This window comes from Peromyscus californicus, unplaced genomic scaffold, assembly GCF_007827085.1.
Source record: "Peromyscus californicus insignis strain IS unplaced genomic scaffold, ASM782708v3 Scaffold_8__1_contigs__length_139910024, whole genome shotgun sequence".
In the NCBI taxonomy this organism is placed as follows: Eukaryota; Metazoa; Chordata; class Mammalia; order Rodentia; family Cricetidae; genus Peromyscus; species Peromyscus californicus.
Window position 1 is genome coordinate 34,471,491 of NW_026294606.1, and position 26,617 is coordinate 34,498,107.

General features: G+C 40.9%; 1 protein-coding gene across 1 annotated transcript in view; it reads left to right on the plus strand.

Annotated features, from left to right (window-relative positions):
- The window catches only part of Cdkal1 (CDK5 regulatory subunit associated protein 1 like 1), a 570,376-nt gene that overhangs the window by 145,906 nt on the left and 397,853 nt on the right, over positions 1-26,617 (plus strand). Inside the window, 2 exon segments of the mRNA XM_052727871.1 lie at positions 12,165-12,261; positions 22,371-22,419. Of these exon segments, the coding sequence (XP_052583831.1) occupies positions 12,165-12,261; positions 22,371-22,419 (146 nt within the window).

Consider the following 26,617-nt stretch of genomic DNA (forward strand, 5'->3'; position numbering starts at 1 on the left):
TTTCATTCATTCCAGTCAGGCTGAACCTTCTGAAGGAGAGACCATTGAGTAGAGACTAGTGCAGTGAGAAACCGATCCTCTGAGATGATCTAGGGAGTGCGACTTTGAGATTATCATTCTGGTGGCCAGATAGTGCAAGGAAGAAACTCCGAGTTTAGACATTGTAGTAGTAATGGCAATGAGAGGAGCTTGATTGAATACGGGATATGAGAGAGAGAGAGAACAGAGCAGGTCCTGTTTGATTTTTGCTTATCTATCTATCTATCTATCTATCTATCTATCTATCTATCTATCTATCTATCTATCTATCTATCTATCTACCTACCTACCTACCTACCTACCTACCTACCTACCTACCTATCTATCTATCTATCTATCTATCTATCTATCTATCTATCTATCTATCTATCTATCTACTTTTGGTGGCAGGGGAGTTGAGTGTTGGGTGTGCAATAATCCCATTTGCCTGAAATGTGGAGTGATGTGGGCATGGGAACAATCAGGATCTGTCTGGAGCATGCTGACTTGAGATGTTTACTCTATACCTGGGGTGTTGGGGGAGGGGCGGAGACAGCGACAGAGAGAGACAGAGTGTCTGTGTCTGTGTCTCTGTGTATGTACCCCTTGTTGACCCTAAGCTCATGATCTTCTGCCTCAGTCTCTTGAGTACTGTGATTTTGTTTTTGTTTTTAAGATATAATTTTATGTGCATCTATACACTGTTGGGTGTGAGCTATTATAGAGGAAAAAAATTGCTCGGTAGAGGAAAAGTGGATAATTACAATAACAGTGTGTGCCAGAAAGGGTTGGAATGTACTGTGCACCAGAAGCATTTCAGTTTTGGGGGAATAAGGACAGCATATCTATTTGTGGGGGGCACATCTGATATGGCCTATGTGTGCTGGTTGCCAGGCAAGTATTCTCCATGCTGAGCCATAGAAGAACCAGTATTTTGATGTAGAACAGCACATTAGATATTCTGGTGTGCAGAAACAGCAGTTTGTTTTTTTTAGTAAATAAGCTGGAAAGTCATTTGCTGAGACCCCAAGGTGGGAGGACTGCGTTAGATATAAAATGTTTAACTTACTTAGAGGTAGTGTCTCAGAAATTTGTTACATCCAGCAATATTTGCCTAAATTGAGCTTTGTTGAAGCAAGGAGAACTGGGTTTCACTGAGCCTCACATGGCAGATATTAGACGTCCTCTACCCTTTGTTTTTAGTGGGGGAACTGGAAATCCAGAAATCTTGTGTATTCGTGTGACATCTTGTTTCTCTCTCTTGCCTGCACCATGGACGAACGGAGCAGAGGCATGCATTTACTTCTCTGTCTCTTACACCTGAAGCTTCTGGGGTTTAAACTCTGTTTAACATTGCCCCAGGCAGCGAATAATCTCGCTTTTGGGAAGCTGATTTGGCAAGGTGCCTAGACTTTAGGTGTTTTTGTTCAGAGTTTAAAGTGAATGCCCATCACTCTGTGTCAGCTACAAATTCCCTCCAAATTGCCATTTGTAGTGTTTTGTGGAAGTTTTCACAGAATCTTACTACTAATTTAATACTGTAGCATTTGGAATAGAAAATCTAATAATTTCACTCATTCCTATAATGTTTCTTTTTAATCGTTCTAGACTTTCATTGTAATTACTACTGCCTCTTAAGGCAAGTGTTTCCCATTACAACTGTTGAGTTTTCATGCCAGTATAAGCCTCAGGGTTTAGCAGTTTCCATTGAACATGTGGGAAAGCTAAGATTTAGAGGAGATCTGCCCTCTTCTCAGTTTGCCACAGAGGCAGAATCTGAACTGAGCTCTTGAGACTATTACTTTAGAGCATCCTTCCGGAACTGTGTTGAATCAGTTAACAAAGACTGGAGACAGTTAACTCACAGAGAAGAAAGCTATAGTTTGGCCCACAGTGTAGGATGGTGGCTGGGCTCTCAGCTGTGGTAAGGCAGGTTGTCATAGAAAGGTCACTAGGCAGGACAGAACCACTGAGAGAGAGGAGAGGTCAGGGTCCCACCATGTCCACCAAAGGCATGTCTCCACTGAGTTGAAGACCTGCTTCCACTCTCCAAGCTGACAGCTTGTCCTAGTAGTGCCCCCTCCCCCTGAGAACCATGCCTTGAACACATGGGCCTGTGGGGAGACAGGCTATGTCAAGCTATAGTGAACCCTGCCCCTTAGAGCTTTAAGTTTTGTTTTTAGAAAAGGAATCATGGTGTTGACCAGACACACTGACAGTAGACCAGGCACAGGTGTATTCTGGACACCCTCACTGCTCTTCATTTTCTTGACTTCTCAGTAGTATAGCTTTGAATTCACTGCCACCAAAATGTGGAAAGCAAGCCAGTTATTGAGTGATGTCTGAAATCCCTTTAATCATGCTTCTTAATTAGTTAGTTTGAAAAATGCCACTTTATTTTCTTCTGAGATGGTCAGAAGACCAAATACAATATTTTTCTCCCCTAAAGCATTCATCAAGTTCTTCCAGTTAACTGTGACATCCTGTTTATATGCCACTGGTTAAAACCCACTTTTATGTGGGCTCTGAGAGACATAGGAAGATTCAGAGACATAGGGTCAGCAACCACAGTTTAATTTCTCTTCCCCTTTTTCCGGGAAATTCCTGGTTATTTATTTTTAATTAAAATATTGGTTTATTTTTAATGTTTATATTGTTGAATAAACTATCTTAAAGTCACACAGAAATGTTTAGGTCAGCAAATTAAGTCTGACAGCCCTGTAACTACCACTCAAGAACTATAATCTCACTAGTTACTTTGAATCTGCTTTTGTGCTTTGCCATTTGTCTTAGTTGCTTTTCTATTGCTGTGAGAAGACATCATGACCAAGGCAAATTATAGAAGGAAGAATTTACTGGGGTTTACAGTTTCCGAGGGTGAGTCCATGGCCATCATGGTGGAGAGCATGGCAGCAGCCCGGGAGCCATGGTGTTGGAGCAGTAGCTGAGAGCTATGTATATAATCAAGTAGGAGGGAGGGAGGGAGGAGGGAGGGAGAGAGAGAGAGAGAGAGAGAGAGAGAGAGAGAGAGAGAGAGAGAGAGAGAGAGAGAGAGAGCGAGCTGACTAGGAGTGGCATGGGTTTTGAAACTGCAGTGTTCTTCCCTCGTGACACACCTTCTCCTACAAAGCCACACTTCTTAATCCTTCCCCAAAAGTTCCTCCACCTAAGGAAGCGAGTGTTCAAATATATGAGCCTTTGGGAACCATTCTCATGAAATCAGAGCACCGTGGTAGAAGTCACAGCTTGTTCCATCTACTAATGACCACAGTTTTGATGGATTAGGGATCAGTTTTGCGGTTCCTTATGATTTTCTCCCGTTTGTCATTAGACAATAAAGTAAAAATCTTGATGATTTACAAACAAAACTGACCTGCATCCTATATTCCCTTAATCTCTAGGTTCCCCCATTTCTTCCTTTCCTTATAACTTATCTACCAAAAATAAATTTCATCTTTTGACTGTCAGCTTCCTATGGGCCCAGTTGTCCCTGAGGATGGGCCTCCTTGAAGGGTGGAAGAGTTACTGATGTTTAGGTGTGGTTTTCAGCCCTCTTGTGGGTTCTGTTAATGGGTGAGTCTCTTGTACCTGCCTTTGAGGAAGTACAGCTTACAGGCCTGTATGTAAGAACTTGCACCGGTATTTTGTGGTCTCAACTTGGGAGTTATGCACAGGGGCTGGTCACTGTGAGGTTAGGGAAACCCATGCCAGCATGTGTTCATGTTCAGTCACAGAGGTCTGCTTTCTCAGTTCCCTTCACCTGGGTCTAGGGCTTTTTTTTTTTTTTTTTAAAGTGATATACTTTGAAAAGTCTCACCCAAACAGGCCTGCCCGTAATCTGGGTTGTTCAGGGTCTGTCCACCATTGTTTACATCATAGCCACAGGTCTGCTCTCATGTGCTTTTCTCTTGTCTGTGAGTTGCTGGGACACATTGAGTTATGATAATTAATTCTATTCCTTTGGTCATCTCAATCTCTGAGGACTCAGACTGTACTGTTTATGTTTACCTTTTAAAATTATTTAGAGAGGGACTAAATTCATGCCCATTTAATTTTTTTTAATGAGGCTGTGATAAAAACATAGTTCATTCCAGATTTGACTTACTCCACCATAACAATTTTCATATGACCATTCTGAGTGGAATTCTGTCATCTCATCCAGATCTTGTTCTTTTTTGTTTTTAGCTTCAAGTTAAGAATTCTAAAATATCACTTGTATGACAATGCAGATATAATTTTATTTATGAGTGAAAATACAAATAATATGTAGCTCTTTGCTTATTACTTTTAGTGCTAAAATTAGTCAACATTAGCCCGAAGCAATGTTGGCTGTATGTGTTTATGTGTACACTTGAACATTAGTAGAATATAGTAAATGATTATTGTTGTTCACAGGACAATCCATAGGATGAAATGGAGCTGCTATTTTCACTATAAATGTCAACTCACCCTAACATTAGAAAATCACCCCAGGAACGGTCCGTGCCTGTGATCACCACACATGGGAGGCTGTGGCAGGAGAGTTGCTCTGAGTTCAAGGCTACCCTACATTACATAGTGAAGACTAAGTTTGTTCACAAATGGTAGTAAGACCCTCATTTATCCAGAAAGCCAAACAAACAAGTATTTCATATAGGCAAAAATCTTTTTATCTTTATCCTTAGATGTTTATAGCTTTGAGACATCAACGCCACCTTATCTCAGGTCAACTTAGTTCTAACCAATAGCATATGCTGTGTGGTATTGGGTCTTATGCATGCTAGGCAAACATTCTACCACTGAGCTATTTTCCCAACCCAGTATGTATAATCCTTTTAAAAAATAGTTTTATTAATTTTTTGAGAATTTTATACAATGTAGTTTGATCATATTCACTCTCAGCTCCTCCCAGATTTACCCCAACCTCTCCATCCCCCAGCTTGGTATGTTTTTTAAATGTAGTAATCCATAGATTCCACTTTGTGCTCTCCATATACTTGTGAGTGTGGACCCACCCCATGTGGTTCACACTTTCTACTTAGTGATTACTCAGCAGGTCTTGGCTGATTAGCTCAGGGTTTTCCATGTGCTGCAGTGCTGTGTATCATTTTTCATGGATACATATAGACATTTTATTGCAGCTTTCCCTAGGGAGATAACAACAGTGAACCCAATCTAGGCACATTCTGAGTATGTGCTTTTCCAAAGCTAATTGGCACAGCCCCAACTCCCTTTCCATATGATTCTGCTGAGCTTTACTTTCCTCTGCATAATGGACGGTGGTAATAATGAGGAAACCTGGTCTCAGTTATACATGACAGCATAATTTGGTTTGTTTAAGTCCTGGTGGTAAATGGTGAGTGCTGCTCTCACGGTTGTTTTAGTTGATAATTTGAATTGATGTTAGGGTGAATTCGTCCATGAGCTGGCATTGAAATAGAAAAACTGACAATTGAACCCCCCAAAGTGGATGCTGTTTTGCCCATTTATGTTGTCAAGAGGGCATTTTTACACAGAGCAGTGTGTGGTGTTTCTGTCTCTGAAACCACTGTGCTTGCTGGGTTTGGAAGGGAATAGTAGCCCCCAGGTTTGCTCTTCTCCAGGTGTATTGGCCACTGCTGTTTTAAAAGGATCTGTCCCTCAGTTAAAAAGTTGCACTTAATTATAATGTTCTGATGAATGCCCTATTCTAAGGTCAAGCTAGTTCTACCCAACTGCTGTATTACCGTCCTGACATTATGCTGTAAGTGTAACTTTTGTCGTTTTTAGAGAAGGAGAAATGGAACCAAAAGGAGAGAGTTGCAGATGGCGTAAATATTAAGAAAATTCTCTGCACTATTTTAGTAACTCTGATGGATTTGATTTTTATCTATTGATTTAAGGATTTATCACAAAATTAAATTATAGATTAATTATACTGCATGAGTGTGTAATTGAATGTAATATGTATTTCGTCTCATTGAATTGTATTTTTTTACGTTTATTTATTATTCATGTGTGTTTGTATGCATGTTCATATACATGCCTGCTTGTCTGTTTGTGCATGCGCACATGTGGCAGTCAGAGGACAACTTTGGAGTCCGTTCTTGTCTTCCTCTCTGTGTTGATCTCCTGGTTCTTGTCACTGTGCTGTGTGCTCCTAGTTGACGGCTTTCAAGCTTTTTGGTCAAGTCATTTTCCTCAGCTTCTTCTCTCACCACAGGAGTGATGGAGTTACAGATGCAGTCCACTGACTGTATCAGGTTTATGATGTGGATTTCAGGGATCTGAACCCAGGTTGTCAGGCTTGTGAGGCAAGTGCTTTTACATACTGAGCCATCTGCCCACCCTCATGCAGTCATTATTTTAAGAGCTGCAGTGAGTACAATGAAGGTGCATGGAATCAGGCTTTTTATTTTTCAATGTGGAGAATTCAGATGAAGGCCTTGTACATGCTCAGTGCATACTAGATTGCCACCAGCTCGTGTGTCACTTTTGTCCTGGGAGTCATTTGGCCACATCATCATAGTATCAGAGTTTATTAGATCCAGATAAACTTGAAGGAAATTACTGTTTGCAGTAACAGGTTTGAGTATTTTGATCGTCTGCACAGAGGGCCTTCTCTGCTTGCTCTTATCACAGGTGTTGGGCTCCTGTCTGCTGGATGCAATGCAGACTGCTCACCACCCTGTAACACTTTTTCTTCTCATAAAGCATAAGGTATATGATTATGTTTCAATTTTCTCAATTACAATAGCATTCCATATTGGAATGATGCAGTTATACTCCAGTTACTTGGAAATTGAATATCCCCATACATCCCTGAATATATCTGTTTGGATCATTATTTTGGTTTTGTAAATTTTGGAGTAGCTTTTAATTTTACTTCAAGCTATTGGGAGGTCATGGCTTAGCTGTCCAAATTGTGACAACAGTCTTGTAGGTTCAACAGCAGCATTTATGCCAAGTATTCTCTTCTCAACTGGTTTTAGGATAATGAAGTTATCATGGTTAACGAACTGCATCAGAATCATAACTCCTTAGTGGTTTTCTCTTATTTGCTTAATGTGTTTCTTTATTTCAAATGACTGTATGCCTGTACATCAACTCATAGAATAGGAGTCCTGTCATGAGAACTTCTGAAGGCAGAGTCCTCCCATACGGTGGAGAGGTGCTTACTCTATACAGAAACACACTATTGTGACCCTCTTTGTATGCTGTCCTGAGGAAGAGTCTCACATTTAAAGGTGTAAAACCTAGACATATTGAGTGACCTTTTCTTAATGGAGAGAAATTTTTGGGTAAGGTGCACATTTCTATGAATATTTTTGTATTAATACCAACTTTCAGAACCTGATTGAGGAATAAGAAAAATAACCATGGAGAATTCACAGTCTTCCCTGGCCTGTCACTCATAGAGAAAGAACTGTTTTTCTGCAGACACCTGTGAGTTAGTGCTCTCCTATCATCAGACCATTATCCTGCTCTCTAGCCTTGGGTGAGTAGAACAGTCAGATACTGAACTGACATTCTACTTGGAGAATATTTGGCCTTACAGCTTTGTACATGTTCGAGTGTTCTAGAGAAGAAACACTGTCTTAGTGTTTGTTACTGTGTTCTGAAATGTGGGACTTAGGAGTCAGGCAACCATTGAATCTTTTTGAAGCTCAGTTTTCTTATCTTTGAAATAAAGGAGTGATACTTTGTCATCATTAGCTATCTTTGTGCTGCTGTGAATTTTAAGATTCTATACAAACTATTTCTTATGTTTGATATGCAGAAGAGGAGGTAGCTGCTTTATTTTTATTTTCTGTGTCACTCAAGTTAATGGTCTATGCAGGTGCATGGCACTAGTTTTATTTAGAAATATGTTTCAAGAATATATGAACCAGTATATTAAATTAACTTTATATTCATTAAATTTTTAATTAACATTCCAGTGTCACCTGAAAGGAAGACATGGTAATTCATACTATTTTAAACTTTCTTATGTTATTATTCTTAGCAGCATTCATATTTTGAAGGATAAAAGCTTTAAAAAATATCTGTTAAGTACATATCAAAAGAAAAATAATTTCACCTTGTATTAATGTGAATAAAGCTTATTAAAGAAAAAGAACAGACTGCAAGAAGGGAATGTTTAGAACGGGAACATTCTGAGAATCCACATTAAAGATTTTGTCTCGTCCGTTATTTTGGTCACATGTAAAGTGTGACATCAATATCCCATGGCTGGGCTGAGGTTTGGTTCAGATTGTACTTATAGTCTGTCCTGCTGGTTTGAAGCCAAATTCAGTAGCAGCTTGGAACAGTTCTTAGTAAGTTACTGGATAAGGCCTTTTCTGAACCTTCCCTCCTAATCTGGTGTTCTTCTTCCTCCTTCTGAACCACCTGTTCTGGCTCGAGCTGTGGCTAACACTGTCTTCCTGCCCTGCTTTCTGCTCACTGTCCCTGCTATGACAGCTCTCCGCATCTTTCTTTGCCTTTGCTTCTGCCTCTCTCTTCTCGCAGTTGCTAACCAAGGTTTCTCCGTGAAGGCTTTTTCTGTCTGCACGTTGAACTTCGCTTTATGTCACCTGCTCTTTTTTCTGCCACCAAGAGTTGTGACCCTGGTGCTAAGTTGCTTATGGTTTTTTATATATCATCCTTAATTAACATTGTCTCTTGAATTGTAGGCATGGGTCTTCCTCATTTCTATGTTCCCCTAAAATCATTTTGTTTTATGATGATAAAGGATTTCATAAAAATGAAATAGGCATTTTCTTTAAACATTTTTTATGTTTATTTAACTGTTTTATGTGTATGAGTATTTTGCCTGCATGTATATATATGTATCATCTGCACACCTGGTACCCAAGGAGGTCAGAAGAAGGTTTTGGATCTCCTGGAACTAAAATTACAAATGGTTGTGAGCCTCCATATGGTTGCTGGGAATTGAGCTCAGATCCTCTGGAAGAGCAACAAGTGCTCCTAACTGCTGAGTCATTTCTTTAGCCCCAGACATTTTCTTTGGGCATGATTATTGGCGATCTTTTAGATACTTGGCTGTGATTCTACATGGTATAGTGAAGGTTCTTAAAAAGCACAATGTTAACTGTTATGTAGAGTTTGATAATGAAAATGGAAAGATGTTTTCATTTGATAGGGAGTTTTACAGTCACTATAAAAATGTATTTGTTTGTAGTGAAGTGCTTATCCATAAAGTAATCAGGTGGCAGAGAGGGGTGACTAGTCCCTTGAATGTACTGTGAGTCAGCCAAGCTTGGATCTTTAACAAAATTCTTTGAGCAAGGGGTTTTAGAATTCCAAGTGGGAAAATTTTATCAAAAGACTCAAGTTCCCGAAACAAAACATTTACAAGGGCTCCTGAAATAGCAAATATATAGGTACCACAACCGATCAAAATGCAGAGTGAGTGTGGAGCCTGGTCCCAATGGATGCATCTACAAAACACTCCCACGTCTAAGGCTCAGGGAACATTGTAAAAGAGGTGGTGGACAGATTGTAAGAGCCAGAGGACCAGGGAGTTTGCTGTGAAGTTATGTCTCCTAGTAATGCCAGAAGCTATACCGATAAATACTCTCCTCATGACCATCCAAACCTGAACTGAGCAAGGATGATACTAATGAACATGCCTCAGCCTTACACAAGGACTACAAGCAAGTGAATAAAACTGGGAGTGGGAGACATGCCCTCTCCAGACAGGACCACACCAATTGGTTGTCCACTGCCAAATGGTCAGCCCTGAAAACATACATATAGGTAACATTGTATAGACTCAACAGGTTATAGTTAGGCATATATATATATATATATATATATATATATATATATATATATATATATTCAAATATATATATACATACAATAACATTTAATTAAACAGGAACTTATGAATTTGAAGGAGAATTGCGTGGGGTATATGGGAGGGTTTTCACAGAGAAAACAGAACGAAGAAATGTTATAATTAAACTACAATCTCAAACCCGGCGGTGGTGGTGCACACCTTTAATCCCAGCACTCGGGAGGCAGAGGCAGGTGGATCTCTGTGAGTTCAAGGCCAGCCTGACTACAGAGTGAGTTCCAGAACAGGCTCCAAAGCAACACAGAGAAACTCTGCCTTGAAAAACCAAAATAAATAAATAAATAAATAAATAAATAAATAAATAAATAAATGAATGAATGAATGAATGATTTAAAAAATAAATTACAATCTCAAAAATAAAAAAATAGTAAGTTTATACTTACTTATTTATTAACCCTTATTGTACTTCCCAGAAGTTTTCAATGTGCCTTTTTATCACAAGGACCTAGCTCTACTAGTCCCAGTTTTTTTCTTCCTACTTTGAACCTATGCCCTGAAAAAGTTGTCAAAAATGACAACAGATATATGCTGGGTATGGAGACAAGTCACTTCTTTTTTTTAAAAAAGATTTATTTATTTATTTATTTATTTATTTATTTATTTATTTATTTATTTATTTATTATGTATACAGTGTTTTGCCTGCATGTATGCCTGTAGGCCAGAATAGGGCATCAGATCTCATTGTAGATGGTTATGAGCCACCATGTGGTTGCTGGGAATTGAACTCAGGACCTCTGGAAGAGCATCCCGTGTTTTTAACCTCTGAGCCATCTCTCCAGCCCATCACTTCTTGATTACAGTCTAAAGTCATGCCCATAGACTGGTCTGCAAGTACCTTAGCTTTTTCAGTTGCTAGGGTAGCAAGAGACCTGGTTTGGTGCATAAAATATGGCACCCAAGAATGCAGTAATAAGAACAGCAACAACTTCTAAATTGATGCTCTTGAAAAAGAGTTGAAGACATGCACATTTAATTTTAAAAGGAGCAAAGTATATAGTTGATTCTAGGAGGTTTAGACACTTGAGTCTGTTCACTGTTCTTAATAGCATAAAACCAGTGTTGCTGAAAGCACTGGATGAATGAGTGATACTCACGTACAGATATGCCCATTTACTTGTCAGTAATGAAATGCTTTGTAAAATAGCAGATATGCTTTTGAATCAACATGTCTACTTAGAACTTATGTGTGTTCGTCACCATTTATTGCTGTGAAAGAATACTACAGGAAATCAGTTTATAGGAAGAAAATTTATTTCAACTCGGGCTGCCAGATGATTCTGTCAGTGGTATGTGGGCAGCAGTGCAGAATATCATGGTAGAGCAAAACTGCTCACATCTTGGCAGCCAGAAAGGAGGGAAGAGGAAATTGGAAGCAATAGAGGGAGGGTCCAGGGACAAAGTACACCTCTCAAGGACATGCTTTCAAGGGCATACTTGCTCCAGTTTGTCCTGCTTCCTAGACTTCTGTCACTTCCACATAGCCAATCTATTTATGAAGTCACTAATGGATTAACCCATTGATGAAGTCAGGCTTCATAAACTGATTTTCTCATAGAATTCCCAACTCCAGATTTTGTTGCACAGGGGAGCAGGTTTTCAACTCGTCACCCTTTGGGGGTCATTTCAGATCCAAACTGTAACATTATGCTATGGAGTGTAGATTTCACATCAAAGTTTATGTATTTTGGAAATACTTTTTTGAAATATTCAAGAATGTATATAAGTAAACATGTGTACAAATATGTACATTATGCATGTGTATGGATGCATACATCACCCAATCATGCTTGCTGTGTGAAGGATGACAGCAAACATAAGAAACCAATAATTGTGGGTTGTCTAGGGCGAAGAAGTAGACAGTAAGTTTGGGAATTTCCAGGGTATGAAGTATTTTACCTTCTTCTCTCCTGTTGGAATTGTTCTGAACTGAACTTTGTTTTTATCTTAGCCAAAGTCTCAGAAAGAATATGTGAAGTTTTATGTCCTTTTTTATTAACATTTTAAACATATGACTTGTTTTAAGACTTTGTCTGTCTATTTGGAAAAGATTTTTGCAAGTGGTTCATATGAATGTTGCAAATTCTGTATGTTTTTTTTGGTAACACGATGATAATGGAAGGCATTAATAAACACATACATTAGTGGTATGAGAAATAGTCATATATAAGTTTAATGATGAATGTTTTCTTTAGCTCATTGCCAGAAAATCCTGGTTTATGTTAGATGGTCTTGTTAATTGGAGAACTTAGGTGCACTGACATCAATTTCTAAGGCTGTGTCAGTGAGCAGGAGCATTCACAAAGATTTTCCTCACTGTTACAGAAAAGCTCAAGAGGAGAATAAGAAAATTGTCCTAGCTGGCTGTGTTCCTCAAGCCCAGCCTCGTCAGGACTACCTCAAAGGATTGAGCATCATCGGGGTAAGTGTGGACCTGACAGGTAAATAGAACATCATGTCATTTACTCATTTTAGTGCTTCTTTCTAGTTTCTTTAGGACTTTTTAAAGCATACTGTCTTCATCTCCTCTGAAACTTTGTCCTGTATGTATGACTTTTCACCCCAACACATACACACAACACACCCCATGTTGTAGGTTTTCTCACAGAGAAACTAGCACTGCAAAGAGCCACACTATGAGGTTTATGCCTTATAATGACCTCGTCTTCATCCCCTGTTATTGCTCTCTAAATCCTACCAAATTCCCCACCTTGCTGAGCTACCCGCTCATCGTCCCCAGTATGTAAGTTTTTAGAAAGTCCTGTTGTGTTCTCCTGACTTCTGGGTCTCCTCTTCAGTGTAGCCCGCACTGCACAGCTCTCTGCTGCTGCACAGTCCTCCAGGATCCCATGTCTGGGTGCTTTTGCTCACTGTGTACATGTTGCAGTGTCTGTCTCACCACAGAATTAGGTTCTGAAATGTGATTGTACACTTAAGTGATTTTTTTTTTTTTTTTTTTGTAAAAAGCGCATGGCTAGGGTTGGGGATTTAGCTCAGTGGTAAAGCGCTTGCCTAGCAAGCGCAAGGCCCTGGGTTCGATCCTCAGCTCCAAAAAAAAAAAAAGCACATGGCTGCAATGTAATTATTCATCCTTTCAGCCTGTCAGCTATGAGTTCAACCTTCTCACCCCTTTGACAAGTATGTGTTTCTCTACTAATGCACACGTAAGTGCACACAGTAAATGTTTGTTGACTGATTTGACCAAAAAATTTTCCTTTTATACTTTTTTTCTTTGGCTTAACTGTTGGGCAGTCAGTCCTGAGAAGTCCAGAGACTTGTCTGTTTGCCTTAGTTCACAAAATGACCCAGTGCAGAGCTTCTTAAACTGTGGGTTGTGACCCCATAGGCGTGCAAATGAATGGGATGGGGATGGTCATGAAAAATTGGGCAAGTGTGAAACATTTCTGAATGCTTACCAACTAAAAAGAAGTTCGAGTCACTATAGCTACCCTGCAGTGTCTCTGGCTGTGCTTGCCCGTGTTGCATCACGTGACTTCACTGTAGCCTTGGTTCTGAACACATCTGTGTACTTCAGACTGAGCATGCTGTCAGGTCCCATGGTGGCAATGAACACCTCTGTCAGATTCCAGACCATGAGTACTGTGAGCTGCAGTGCCTTTACCTTACTGTACATACAGTGCTTTCTGAACTTCCAGAAAGCAGTGGCTGAACTGCAGAAAACAAAGCTGTTTGTCGTTTCCCTGCTGTACTTCTTCAGCATCTGTCTAATCAGTATGTCTTTGGATTGTGTTGTTTTAGACAAGCAAGCCCTTCTGTGTCATTAGTATGCAAATTTGCTTTCATTTTCAGTAAATGGTAAAATTATACGCTGATGAAATGTTTTAAAATTTTTCTATTGTTACTGGGCAGTGGTGGTGCACGCCTTTAATCCTAGCACTCAGGAGGCAGAGCCGGGAGGATCTCTGGTCTACAGATCCAGGACAGGTACCTAAACTACACAGAGAAACCCTGTCTTGAAAAAAACCAGAAATAAACAAATCAATCAATAAATAAAATAAAATAAATTTTTTCTATTACTTATTGTCAATAAATGTTTGGTTTATATACTTATTTTATAATGTATATCTTTATTCTCAGGTTCATCTAAAATTATTTTAGGCAGTCACAGTGGAAAATGTTTAAGAAGTTTGCCTGAGAGTATAATTGGGTTCTTTACCACATGGTGGCAGTTTTTCCTTCCTGCCATTTGACTGAGTATCTGCTCAAGAAGCTTACCAATGATCTTGAAAATAAGGCTTTATTTTATAGAAGGGCAGGTGAGGTGGTTCAGTCGATAAGGGTGTTTGCTGTCAAGCCTAATGTCCTGTGTTTGATCCCCAGAACTTTTAGGATTAAGCACTAAATAAATTAACATTCAATACTAGAATGCAACCAGAAACCAAGGAATTCCTTAAGAAATGTTGCTTTATCATTCTACCCATTGGCTTGTCTATCAGGCTGTTTAGGAAAAAGATGGCCTAGATGCATGCCAGACCGGCACCTCTGACAGTTGAGTGCCCTTCACCTGGTCTCTAGTGACACAGATGTGTGAACTTCTCTTCTAGTCAATCGGCAAGTTGTCTTTGAGGTGGTCATTGGCTCCTGTCAGCTGAGCTGCAGAGTGGACGCTGACTTCCAGTGGCTCAAGCCTGTGTGTTCCATATGGCTGTTTTACTTCCAGCTTCAACATTGAGTGTTTCAGCTGAGTGTGTAGTGACCACCAGTGGTTGGTAACTGACACAGTGGACCGCACAGCTGGGGGTGTCCCTGTCTCTGCAGAAAGTTCTACTCTCAACAGTTGGGAGGTGTGAGAACAGCACTTTTCATTTGCTTTAGGTGCCAACGTGTTGGTTTGTTTCCTCTTTACATGTTTAGTTATGAATCTCAAGTCTTTTCTGAGAGCAGGGTAAAATATTTTTATGGGCTGTTTGAAAGTCTCTCATCAGAATGACTCATTAATATTATTTATGAATTGTTTGTTCATCAACTCCTTTCTTCCTTGTTGAGAACATATGGAGTCAGTAAGAGAACATGCTGCATGTCCCCCCCCCCCCACCCCCCCCCCCCCCCCCCCCCCCCCCCCCCCCCGTATATTTATAATTAAATGCCCAAATGGTACAAGATACTGTTTTACTTATTTTATTTGAATTATATTCTATTGAATAAGCTTTTGTGTGTTCGGGGCTGTAATTTATGGTGCTGAGAATAGCTTTCCTCTTCTCCCAAAGAAAATTCAATCTATTGTGCACTCTTCAAGGGGATTTTGGGTCTGTTTTTGTCCAGGGTGTTTTCTCTGTCCCCTCCTCCTACCTGCGCTGATTTTGGCCTAACTTCCCCCTTTCTCACTCCTGCCTCTTGTTGTGGTCTCCAACTTTTTCTCTGCTTTATTTTCTCCACTGTCCTCATCACTGAACATGGACATAATAGTTTCCCCAAATTTCATACTGCGCTTCTTTTCTGCTTCTTTGTAATTAAGTAAAAATGATCACTTTCTGATTCTGCTTTTATACACACATCTCACTGGGCCTTTGTCCCTTGTGGATGCAAAGCCCCTGAAGTGTGCAGTTCATTGAGTTCTGAGGTCTCTGTCCTTAATCTGCGTGCTTCCTCAGCTGTTGTTTTTTCTGTAATGACCTTCACAGTAGAACATTTGGCTAATTTCATCTTTTTGTTTTTAGATGTAATGGTGTATTTGAAATAAAATGCGTGCATCACACAGCGCATCCAATCACAGCGTGTAGTCCTGTGGTTTGTAGTTTATTCAGAGTGTGTGACCATTACCACAAACCACTGTCAGAACACCTTCCACTCCTGGAAGAAACACAGGGCTCCTTAGGGCACCTTTCTATTTTGCCTTCGGCTCATCTGTGGGCAGTCACCAACCTTCTGCCCCTCTGAAGTCTTCTATTGTGGACTTTTCAGCTAATGGGATTGTACAGTATGAGGACCACCTGGTTTCTCACTGTGTGTAATGATGTAGTAGGTCTCATTGCTCCTATCCCTTTTATGACTTAATGTTTCATTATCAGTCGGTGGATATTTGAGCTCACATCCTATGGCCGATATGAATATTGCTGTGAATATTGCTTTGTGCACAGGTTTTTGTGTGTATAAGTTTCGTTTCTGTTGAGTAGATTTAGGACTTCTGGATTATATGGTAACTGTCTTTAACAGTTTGAGGAAGTGTCAGACTCTATTCCAGGCAGCAGCAGCAGCAGCAGCAGCAGCAGCAGCAGCAGCAGCAGCAGCTGTCCACAGCTGTCGAACAGGCCCCATGAGCTGGGACCCTCCGCCCTATGGGGACTAGTGTTACAGCTCTCTGGTGGCTAATGTTAAAACGCTCAGGCCCAGGTCACTTGAGACCTTTGCTTTTAAGGCTTGGCAACTCTTTGAACTTGTTCACTGGTGGAGGCCAGAGTTCTTTTGCTCTCACCAGCTGTCTGTCTGTCTTCAGTCTCTGTTCACTGCTCTTCCTTGCCCTCTCTCTCTCTTGTCATCCTTCATTTTCTCTCCTCTCTTCTCTTTGCTTTCTACCTTGGCCACTCTGGAATTCTTCAGCTCTCCTCCCATTGCCGTGGCTCCTGCTGCCCGCAGGGTCCCCAATGCCTCCGTCCCCATTGCTGCCTTGCTGTGCTTTGGCTGGCTTCTAGCTTCTTTACCTCTCGTTCTTCTGAAGAGAAAGATAAAAGTAGGCAATGGAGTGGTGGGAGAAGCATTTAACTGAGGCTAGTGTATCTGAGAGCAGCACAGACCGGAGCCTCCTGACCAACAGGAAGTAGGCTGCTTGTCTATCCTGAAGGCAAGGGTGTTTGCACAGCCATGGCACAGCCGTTCTCACAAGTTCAGGTCTGTGTTTGTGCCAGTCACAGGCTTTCTGCTGGGCTAGCAGGGGAAGCGCTAGGTGAAAATGGTTGCTAGATTTGAATTTTGTGATGAGAAGTTTGGTGTGAGCTGGTTAAAACAGTCATGTCTGGGCCTTTGCCTTCTGGAGCTGGAGTTGTGCTTTGGTGGCAAGCAGATGTGGGTGCTATACACTTTTTTAAGGCCTCAGTGGAGAGTTCTGAATAGTTGACACTCCAGCTGGCTGCTTGACTCAAGGCAGCCAGGGCACCAGGGAAGGATCTAAATTGTCAATTAGTTTCTAGACCTCCGTTATTGTAGCTTAAAGGAAAAACAAACATGGGGCAGGTACTTCAGTAAATGCTTAACATCATTAACATTAATTTCAAAGTAGCTAACGATAATTTAACAACGCTTAATTCCTGCTTCAGTGTCCCAGAGAGTGGATCCTTCTAATCTGCCTCAAAACCACCATTCAGTGCAAGGTTCTCATGGTCCTATGGCTCTGTTTTCCTTAAGGAGTTCATAGTTTAGCTTCTCAACTCTGTAACTGATAACCACCACATTACACTGCTCTCCTGGTTCCTTATTCCATTTGTGTACTTAAGATCAACATTGGATTCTGTCCGAACCTTTCTGTTTCTAAGCATGTAGGAAAACATTCTTGTTCTGGCTCCATCACCAATTGATTTCATGTTTTTCTCATTTTATTTGCTATCTGCTGCTCTCAAATGATACCTTGGTTATTCATCCATATACCAGCACACAATTTGGCCAAGTCCTCTGCTTCTTACCTATGTCCAGGCCCCAGACGATCTGTGTCACTGTGTGTTATGACTTGCACTTCCTCCCTTGTCAAACTCCAGTGGGAATCACCCACATGCCATTTCAGCATGTGTTTCTATAAGCAGATGCCAGCCCTCACTTCTCTTCACAGGTACTGAATAGCTGAGCCCACACTCATTAAAACCTCCTATAGTTTACCTTCTCTCCACCCTTCCTCCCTCCCTTCCCCTATATATTGGCTCTACTTATACCTATGTCTTCCAGGCTTTATCTGAGCCCCAGTGCATAGTCAATCATTTTCTTCCATTTCCTTCTGTTCTGTATCGCAAGTCTCTCCATGCAGTATTTGTTTCATTGTGGTATTTGCTAGACACCAGGTGCATGCCACCTGACTGAGAGATGGAGTGAACAAACTTCAGATCAGTCAGTTTACCTTGAGGAAACCTAATCTGCTTGTGAAACCTCTTTCGGAAATAATCTCTAATTTCAACTAAGAATTTTTACACATCCCTCATCCCTCATTCTCTGTCCGTCTCCATTCCTACTGTCTTCTCTTTCTCACTCTTAGCAGGCGACCTTGTTTCTTTATTGAAAATCTTGGAGGCCAGTGGATGAGTTTGTGTCTCCTGTGCCCTCTGCCGGAGTGCCTGCTCTGCATGCCATGCTTCCTGCTCACACTTGAGTCAGTGGAGACTTTCCATTCCAGTCTTGTTCTTCCTCTCCCTCTTCTCTCCCCTCTCCACTCCTGTCTCCCTCCCCAGCCCCCTCCTGCTCTCTCTCCTTCCTGCTGTCTCTCAGATGTGTAACTGTATGCCTGTTCTCCAAAAGAACGGATTTCATTGTAACATTTTCCAACATGTATATAATATATTTTGATCATATAAATCCACCTACCACCCTCTTTCCTTTACCCTGTTCTGTTCTTTAATAGGCCCTGGCCTTTAAACAGTCTCTATTTTGGCCAGGCAGTGGTGGCGCACTCCTTTAATTCCATCACTCAGGAGGCAGAGGCAGGAGGATCTCTGTGAGTTCGAGGCCAGCCTGGTCTACAGAGAGAGTTCCAGGACAGCCAGGGCTACACAGAGAAACCCTGTCTCTAAAAACCAAAAAAAAAAAAAAAGTCTCTGTTTTGGCTTTTATGCTGGCAACCTTTTTTTTTTTTTTTTTTTTTTAATTATTTGTCTCTTGCTCATATAATACCTCCTCTCTCTTGCCAATTGGACTCCTGGAGTTTGGCCGTGGGTCTTTGCATCTGCTTCCACCAGTCACTGGATGAGAGTTCTATCACAACAGTTACGGTGTTCAGCCATCCAATCACCAGAGTAGGTCAGCTTGGGTACTCTCTCACCCATTGCCAGTAGTCTATTGTGGAGGTATCTTTGTGGATTTCAGGGGACCTCTCTAGCACTCTGCTTCTTCCTATTCCCACGGGGTCTTCATTTATCATGGTATCTCTTTCCTTGTTCTCCCACTCTGTTCCTGATCCAGCTGGGACCTCCTGCTCCTCTAAGCTCTCTTTCTCCCAACCCTTCCTTCATTAACCCCCCTCGCCCCCAGTTTGCTCATGTAGATCTCATCCATTTCTCTGTCAGTGGGCAATTCCTGTGTCTTTCTTAGGGTCCTCTTTACTAGGTAGCCTCCCTGGAGTTCTGAGTTGCAGTCTGGTTATCCTTTGCTTTATATCTAGTATCCACCTATGAGTGAGTACATACCAAGTTTATCTTCTGAGTCTGGGTTACCTCACTCAGGATGATATTTTCTAGTTCCATCCATTTGCCTGCAAACCTCATGATGTCATTGTTTTTCTCTGCTGAGTAGTACTCCATTGTGTATATGTGCCACATTTTCTTTATCCATTCTTCAGTTGAAGGGTATCTAGGTTGGATATCGAGACCATGATTGGAAAAAGCACAGGGACAAATAGCCAAACTAGTGGAAACATATGAACTGTGAACCAATAGCTGAGGAACCCCCATGGAACTAGACCAGGCCCTCTGGATAAGTGAGACAGTTGATGAGATTGAACTGGTTAGGAGGCCCCAGGCAGTGGGACCGGGACCTGTCCTTAGTGCATGAGCTGGCTTTTTGGAACCTAGGGCCTGTGCTGAGACACTTTGCTCAGCCTTGGTGTAGGGAGGAGGGGACTGGACCTGCCTCAGCTGAATCTACCAGGCTGGGCTGACTCCCCAAGGGAGACCTTGCAGTGGAGGAGGTGGGAATGGGGGGGAAACCTGGGGGGAGGGAGGAGGGAGGACAGGGTAATCCGTGACTGATATGTAAAATTAAATTGATTATAAAATAAAAATATTTATAAAAAATATTTGTTCCACTTTTAACATTTCTTTCTCTACCACCTTTCTTCTCTTTGTATTTAAACTATTAAGAAATGGAGAAATAGTTACTGTGTGTGTGTGTGTGTGTATGTGTGTGTGTGTGTATGTTTCGAGACAGGGTTTCTCTGTTTAGTTTTGGTGCCTCTCCTGGATCTAGCTCTGTTGGCCTCGAATTCACAGAGATCCTCTTGCCTCTGCCTCCTGAGTGCTGGGATTAAAGGCTTATGTCACCGCGGTCTAGCAAAATAGTTACTCTTACCTAGACCAAAGTGCATAAATTATTATTGTTACTACATTACAGTATCTGTTTTTTTTTTTCTTCTTCTTGTTTCTACTGTGCCTACGTCTTTTCCTGGGGTTTCTAAAGTGCTCACCACAGGCTGGATATCCCTTGTTTTTTCTTTGGTTGACATAGGCAGCTCCCTCCTGAGAGCAGGCAGAGACAGTACATGCACATACCTCTTCATTTTCTTGTGTGTGAGTCACTGATGTCAAAGAAATACTTTTCGGTGCCATCGTGTGTATTTTTAATACATTTGTGTAAAAGGTTCTTCTATTCCAGTTCAGGTCCCTCACATCGCTGTGGTATGATAGTGCTGTTCTTTTATCAGCAGGGTGTGGAGGAATGCTGTGGTCCTTCTGAGAATGGGATAGTAGGCAGCTGGTGAAAGGAGTACAGTTTCACCAGACCTAGATGCATGGATGATATTTACATATACACTCGCCTCTTGATTTTTTTCCTTTGTCCACATGTATAAAAACTTATCCTATGGTTTGTTAAAATGAAAATGGCCACAGAGAACCTAGGCACTCGCTCTGAAAGACTTTTAGTACCTAGTTTTCATAATGGTTATTTTGTTTGTGCTGCAGAAATGGAATGTGAGCCAGGCATGAGGCATGTGCTTTTCATCCCAGCACTTGGGAGGCCGAGGCAGGCAGGTTTCTGTGAGTTTGAGGCCAGCCTGGTCTACAGGTTTAGACCAGCCAGAGTTACCTATAGTAAGATCCTTTCTGAGGGTGGGAGAGAGGCTTTGTATGGGTTGATTCAGTCCTATTTTACTGTTCTGTTTTGCTTTGCTTTAATTTTCTGAGCCCTTACTTGTGTGTGTGTGTGTGTGTGTGTGTGTGTGTGTGTGTGTGTGTGTGTGTGTGTGTGTGTGTGATAGAACAGTGATACTTGGAGCAATTTTAGAGGATCAGTCTTAAGCTATTTTACTTGACTTCTCTAACATCTGGGATCATGATTTTATTTTACTGTCTTCATTTCATTCTAAACTTCTCTGTGTTCCCTCAGTTTTCTTAGTGGCTTTTCCTGCCTTTGTTCAGAAGACACTTTTGGTCCATCACTCCAATTTATTACTTTCTCTGTGCTCTTGTGGCATTCTGGGAATTCTTCCCTGGTCACTTATATGTGGAAAGTGACTTTTACTATTGACCTTGGGTACCCTGGGTCTGAATAATCTATTCAACACTAGGTACAAATTCACTGAAAGAATTTTAAAAGTTGGTAATAAAGCAGGAGATTTCCCCTGTATCTCCTTAATATTAGCAATTCTGTTGTGTGAGCTGCCATTTTATACCCTGTAACTTGCAGCTTTGTAGGAAGAGATATATTTTAATTAAAATTAAATGTATGTTTCAGCTTGTGTTGAGTTTACGTGGATAGTTGTTGCCTGGCTTTTTCTTGGGAGACAAGAGCAAATTTCTGTTTAACCAGTTAAGACCCTGACAGTAGATCAAATATACAATTCAACACAATTGTAGCCTGAATGCACGAGTGAGTTTATTACTTTATTACAGGGTTGACTTAACAAAGCAGGGTGCCTCCTCACAGAAAATCCTACACAACTCACTAAAGCCACAACTTAAAGCACCTCCCCCCTTCTTCCCAGCATATGTTTACTACATGAAATTTCTCAGCCTCCTCCTTTTCTGGGGTAATGTTCAGCTCCTAGTAATGGTGATGCAACAGGAAAATACAGTTTCCTGGCTGACTATGTCATACTGTGTGAAGTTTTCACTTACCATTGGAAGACACACTTAAGTATTTCACATGACAGTCACATAGATTATTTTTGGTTATCTATCTATCTATCTATCTATCTATCTATCTATCTATCTATCTATCATCTATCATAAATCTAATGCTTATATGTAATTAGGTAAATCAAGTAAAACCTACATAAGTAGTTCTATTTGTCTATCATCTATCTATGTATCTATGTATCTATGTATCTATGTATCTGTCTACCTATCTACATCGTCATCTATCTAATGCATATATATGTAATTGGGTAAATCAAGTAAAACCTACATAAGTGATTCTGTCTGTCTGTCTGTCTATCATCCATTTATATTTATCTATATTTTCATATATATGTAAAATTAGGTAATTTAAATAAAACCTATATCTATCTAATCCATCTATTTTATGTGCGTTCGCATACACGCATGCACACACATGCAATATTAAGTCAATCATGTAAAACCTACATCAGCATTCTTAGAAAATGTACCTTGACTCCAGCAGGTGTGTAAATGCATTTGATGTCTTATCTGTCTCCCTTTCCAGGTTCAGCAGATTGACCGTGTGGTAGAAGTTGTGGAGGAAACAATTAAAGGTAATGGTGGAACGTAAGATGAGCAGATGCATTTTCTGAACTAAAATTTTGGTATACCATTCTGTTAACACTTACTAAGTATTTTTATAAAGGATATTATTGTAGGATAAAACCATACATTTTATCCTTGGACTCACACACAAACTAGGAGGTATATATATATATATATATATATATATATATATATATATATATCTTAAAATTTTCATTTAAAATTTTCTATAAGACACTGGAAAGAATGAACAATGAAGTCATAAAGACATAGAGAGTTTTCAGAGTAACATGAGGTGGTCTTTAAAAGCCATATACTATGTGATGTCAACTATATGGCATTCTGGAAGAGGGCAATTGTAGGAGCAATCAAAGGATCAATCACCTAGAGATGTAGGAAGAGTTGAGTAAGCAGAACACAGAAGGTATTCGGGCCAGCGATACTTGTGATGGTGTTGTGATGCTGAACACCTATCAGTATACATTTGCTCAAAATCATCAAACTTCTCTGTCAACTGTGAAGCCTAGTGACCTGTCAGTGTCAGCTCCATCCTAAGAAACCCACCACTGCGGCACTCTGGTGCAGTTTGTTGGCAGTGATGATGGAAGCTCTCAGCTTCTGCTCAGTTTACTGTGAACCTAAAACTTCTCTGAAAATTTAAATGGATTCTAAAAACGAGTGGTATTCAATAGTGAACTTACCTGGAGGTGTGTCGAGGAGGTATGTTAGGAAATGGAGGCCTTTCTCTCCAAGGCATGTTGATGAGGGAGGGCTTCTCACTGAGGAGTTCGGCCCAGGGTACATTCACTGGAGAGGGTGTGTTGAGTTTAGTTGTGAGAAACAGTAGTAGAGATGAAATGAAGTTGGCCGAGTCTTCATTGGCTGGTTGGAGGATGGAAAGTGATGACTTCAGTGCTAGAGTTCTATCTAACGAGAAGTGGAGGCTGAGGATTAGTCCGACAGCCGCTTAGCTGGGGTGGGCACTGAACCCGGTAGAGGTTAAGTGATTGGCTGAGTTTGCTTAGTCCACTGACAGTGAGACTGCGTTCATCATCATCTGCAAGAGATTTGGTTCTTTACCTCCTCTTTTACTGCCCTCACTTCATTTAGGGAGCCCCAACCAGAGAAATACTGTGCTCCCCTACCCCGTAGCATTGAGACGTTTGTTAATTTCCCTTGACACATTCTTCTTCTTATGCTTACTGTTCTCAGCTGCTGCTCGAGAGGATTTGAAGGTTTTTCTATTGACTTCAGCTGCTTTGCTTTTATTTTAATGTCCCAAACAGAACTGTCTAGCCTCTGTGTGCCTCTCCAGAGCTATTTTCCACATTCAACTGTGTCCATTCAGGCTGGCATTTATGTGCTATATTATTTAAGATCCTTGCTCATTGGTACCCAGAGGGATTCTTGTTTTCTGGTGCCCAAGAAGATCTTTACTCTGTTGTCCATTAGAACCTTTGTTCTCTGGATCCTGGTAGGATCCTTGCTTTCTTGTATCTAGTAGAATCTCACTCTCTGGTGTCTACTAGGATCCACATTCTTTGGCATCTAATGATATTTAGCTAATTGAGGGAGGTGATTCTCTCCTTCCATCAGTTGGGTCCTGGGAATTCAACTCAGCTGTCAGATTTGCAGGCAGGTGTATTTACCCACTGACTCATCTTCCTCAAGTTTTAATTTCTCTCTCTTTCTCTGTGTTTATATGTATTTTGTTGAGGAAGAGTGTGAGTTATGAAACCAGAAATGGGACTGTGAAACCTGATCTTACGGGAAGGAGGGAGGGAGGCGGGAGGGGGGCAGGGAGAGAGAGAGAGAGAGAGAGAGAGAGAGAGAGAGAGAGAGAGAGAGAGAGAGAGAGAGAGAGAACGAGAACTCGCATGTGCTGTGAATACAGAAAGGGACTGGGGGAAAGGGTACTAGTTTTGTGGGGAATAAGGGGGTTGGGGAGGGAAGGAGAACAAATGTGTATGAAAATGCTGTAATGAATGTATTATTTTGTATTCTAACTTAAATGAATTAACACAGACTAGAATAAATAAATCCCACTACCTGACAGTCAAATAGCCCTGCCTTTCTTCCTTGTTTAAATATTGACTTACCTACTGTCACGCTGAGCTTACATGCGAACCACCTCGTAAAACCTAATGTCTGGTCTCATGAGAAGACAAGACTCTTAAGTTTCATTAATAATCTTAATGAAAGACTTGTGACATCTGCTACTGTAAGCCAGTTTCCATTTGAATGTCATTGGTTAAATGTGTCTATGATGATTATTTATGCTGTCTATGTCATATGCAGATATGTTCGTTTCTAAGATCCATGTTCTGATTTCTACATCATATTGCTTTATATTGTATGATGAATATTGTAAATTATCAGTCCCACAAAGAATTTGTATTACATTTAAACTTTATATTTTTTACTCCAATAGGACTCATTTTGAAAACTAAAGCAAGTTCTGACTCCATTACAAAACATGTTCACTCAACATATATAGCTCTAATATAGTATACACTACCTCTCTAAGGATAGATTCAGGCTGCAAAATGCTTGTGTTTCTAGGCCTGGGGGCCTAAGTTTGATCCCGAGAACCCACAGGGAAAAGCTGGCATGGTAGCATGTTTCTGTAAACCCAGCTCAGGGAAAGTGGATGGACATAGGTGGATCCCTAGGGCTCCCTGGCCCGCCAGCCTCACTGAATCTGCATTGTGAGTTTCAGGCCAGTGAAAGATCCTGTCTCAGAAACAAGGTGGGTGGTGCCTAAGCAATACCACACTGCGGTTGCCCTTCGGTCTTCATATCATATTCACACCCCTTTCATGTGTACCTGTGCACTTGTGTACCTGTGTACGTGAACATGCAACACATACACGCACACATGCACACACAAAGTTTGTTTCCCCTATACATTATTTTAACAAAAATAAAAAACTTAGGCTGGCTGACCATAACCTGGTTAGCTTGGTGTTGAAGATTGGCCTTGTCATTCCTCACGAGGCTCCTGGCATTGAGAGCCACTGTTTTGGGTCGGTATAATTTCAGGTTCAAAGACAGAAAAGCAGCTGGGGTTCTCCTAGCTTTTTACACATATGCTTATGTTTCCAGGATCCCGTGAGGGTCTTGCCAACTGTACCTTCTTTTTTTCTCATTACTGCACATGAGTGACTTCGTAGGGATCACCTTGAATCTATAATCCTTTAATTACTTAGTTAACAAATCACTTACAGCATTGATTTTCATTGTCGGTTTTTTATAGAAATGGAAGCTTACGTTCACTCGTAGTGTTTGACACTTCCCTTGCATCATTAGCTGGTCTTGGTAGGACTATACTTGCATTAATTACTGTAGCAACTATAATCAGTGCCTTGTCTAGCTCCTGGTAGCTTATCTTTTCCATAGACATAAATTTGTTTGTACTCTACAGGAAGCCTGGTCGCACTGATTAGGCACTGGGCAGCGGCAAGTCTGAAACCTTGCTCTCTGGTTCCAAAGCCCACGTTCTTTCTGCTCTGTGAGGCTGCTTACAGTGAGCATAGGAAAGTGAGGAGGGGAGGGCCTGTTTGTATAAATGCCACCCCTCCCCATTGTTTAATTTTGCTGCTCACCTTTTCTGATTCTTGTCCAGTCTTAATACAAGGGGAGGTACCTAGTTTTACTGCTTGATAAGCCATGTTTGGGTGATATCCATGGGAGGCCTGCTCTTTCCTAAACAGAAATGGAGGAGGAGTGAATGGGGCGGGGCTGAAGGGAGGTAGAGGGAGGGACTTGGAGGAGGAGGGAGGGGAAACTGTGGTAGGGATGTTTAAAAAATGTAAAAAAAATAAAAAATTTAATGTATATAATTTTGAATGTTTCAATAATAAAACATTCAGAAAAATTTAAGAATGTATTTGATTGACCGATTATAACCAGTGCCTGACAGCTTTCATCCGATGTACTTCATAAATGCTGTGTAAGGGCATTTTCAATTTTGAAGGTCTAGCTTTTCACCATGGGGCTCCTTCACCCCCAGTCTTAATAAATTTTTTCCAGTGGAATTTGGTTGTGGTGAAAGACTTTTTATTTGATTAGTTTTAAGGAAAATTAGCAAGAAGCTGGAGTTCTAGCAGAGTATACTATGAAATTGAGTCTGAGTGTCATTCCTGAGACGAGGTCTGTCACTGAGCCTGGAGCTAGTTGTGTTTTGGCTTGGGTGGTGGCCAGCAA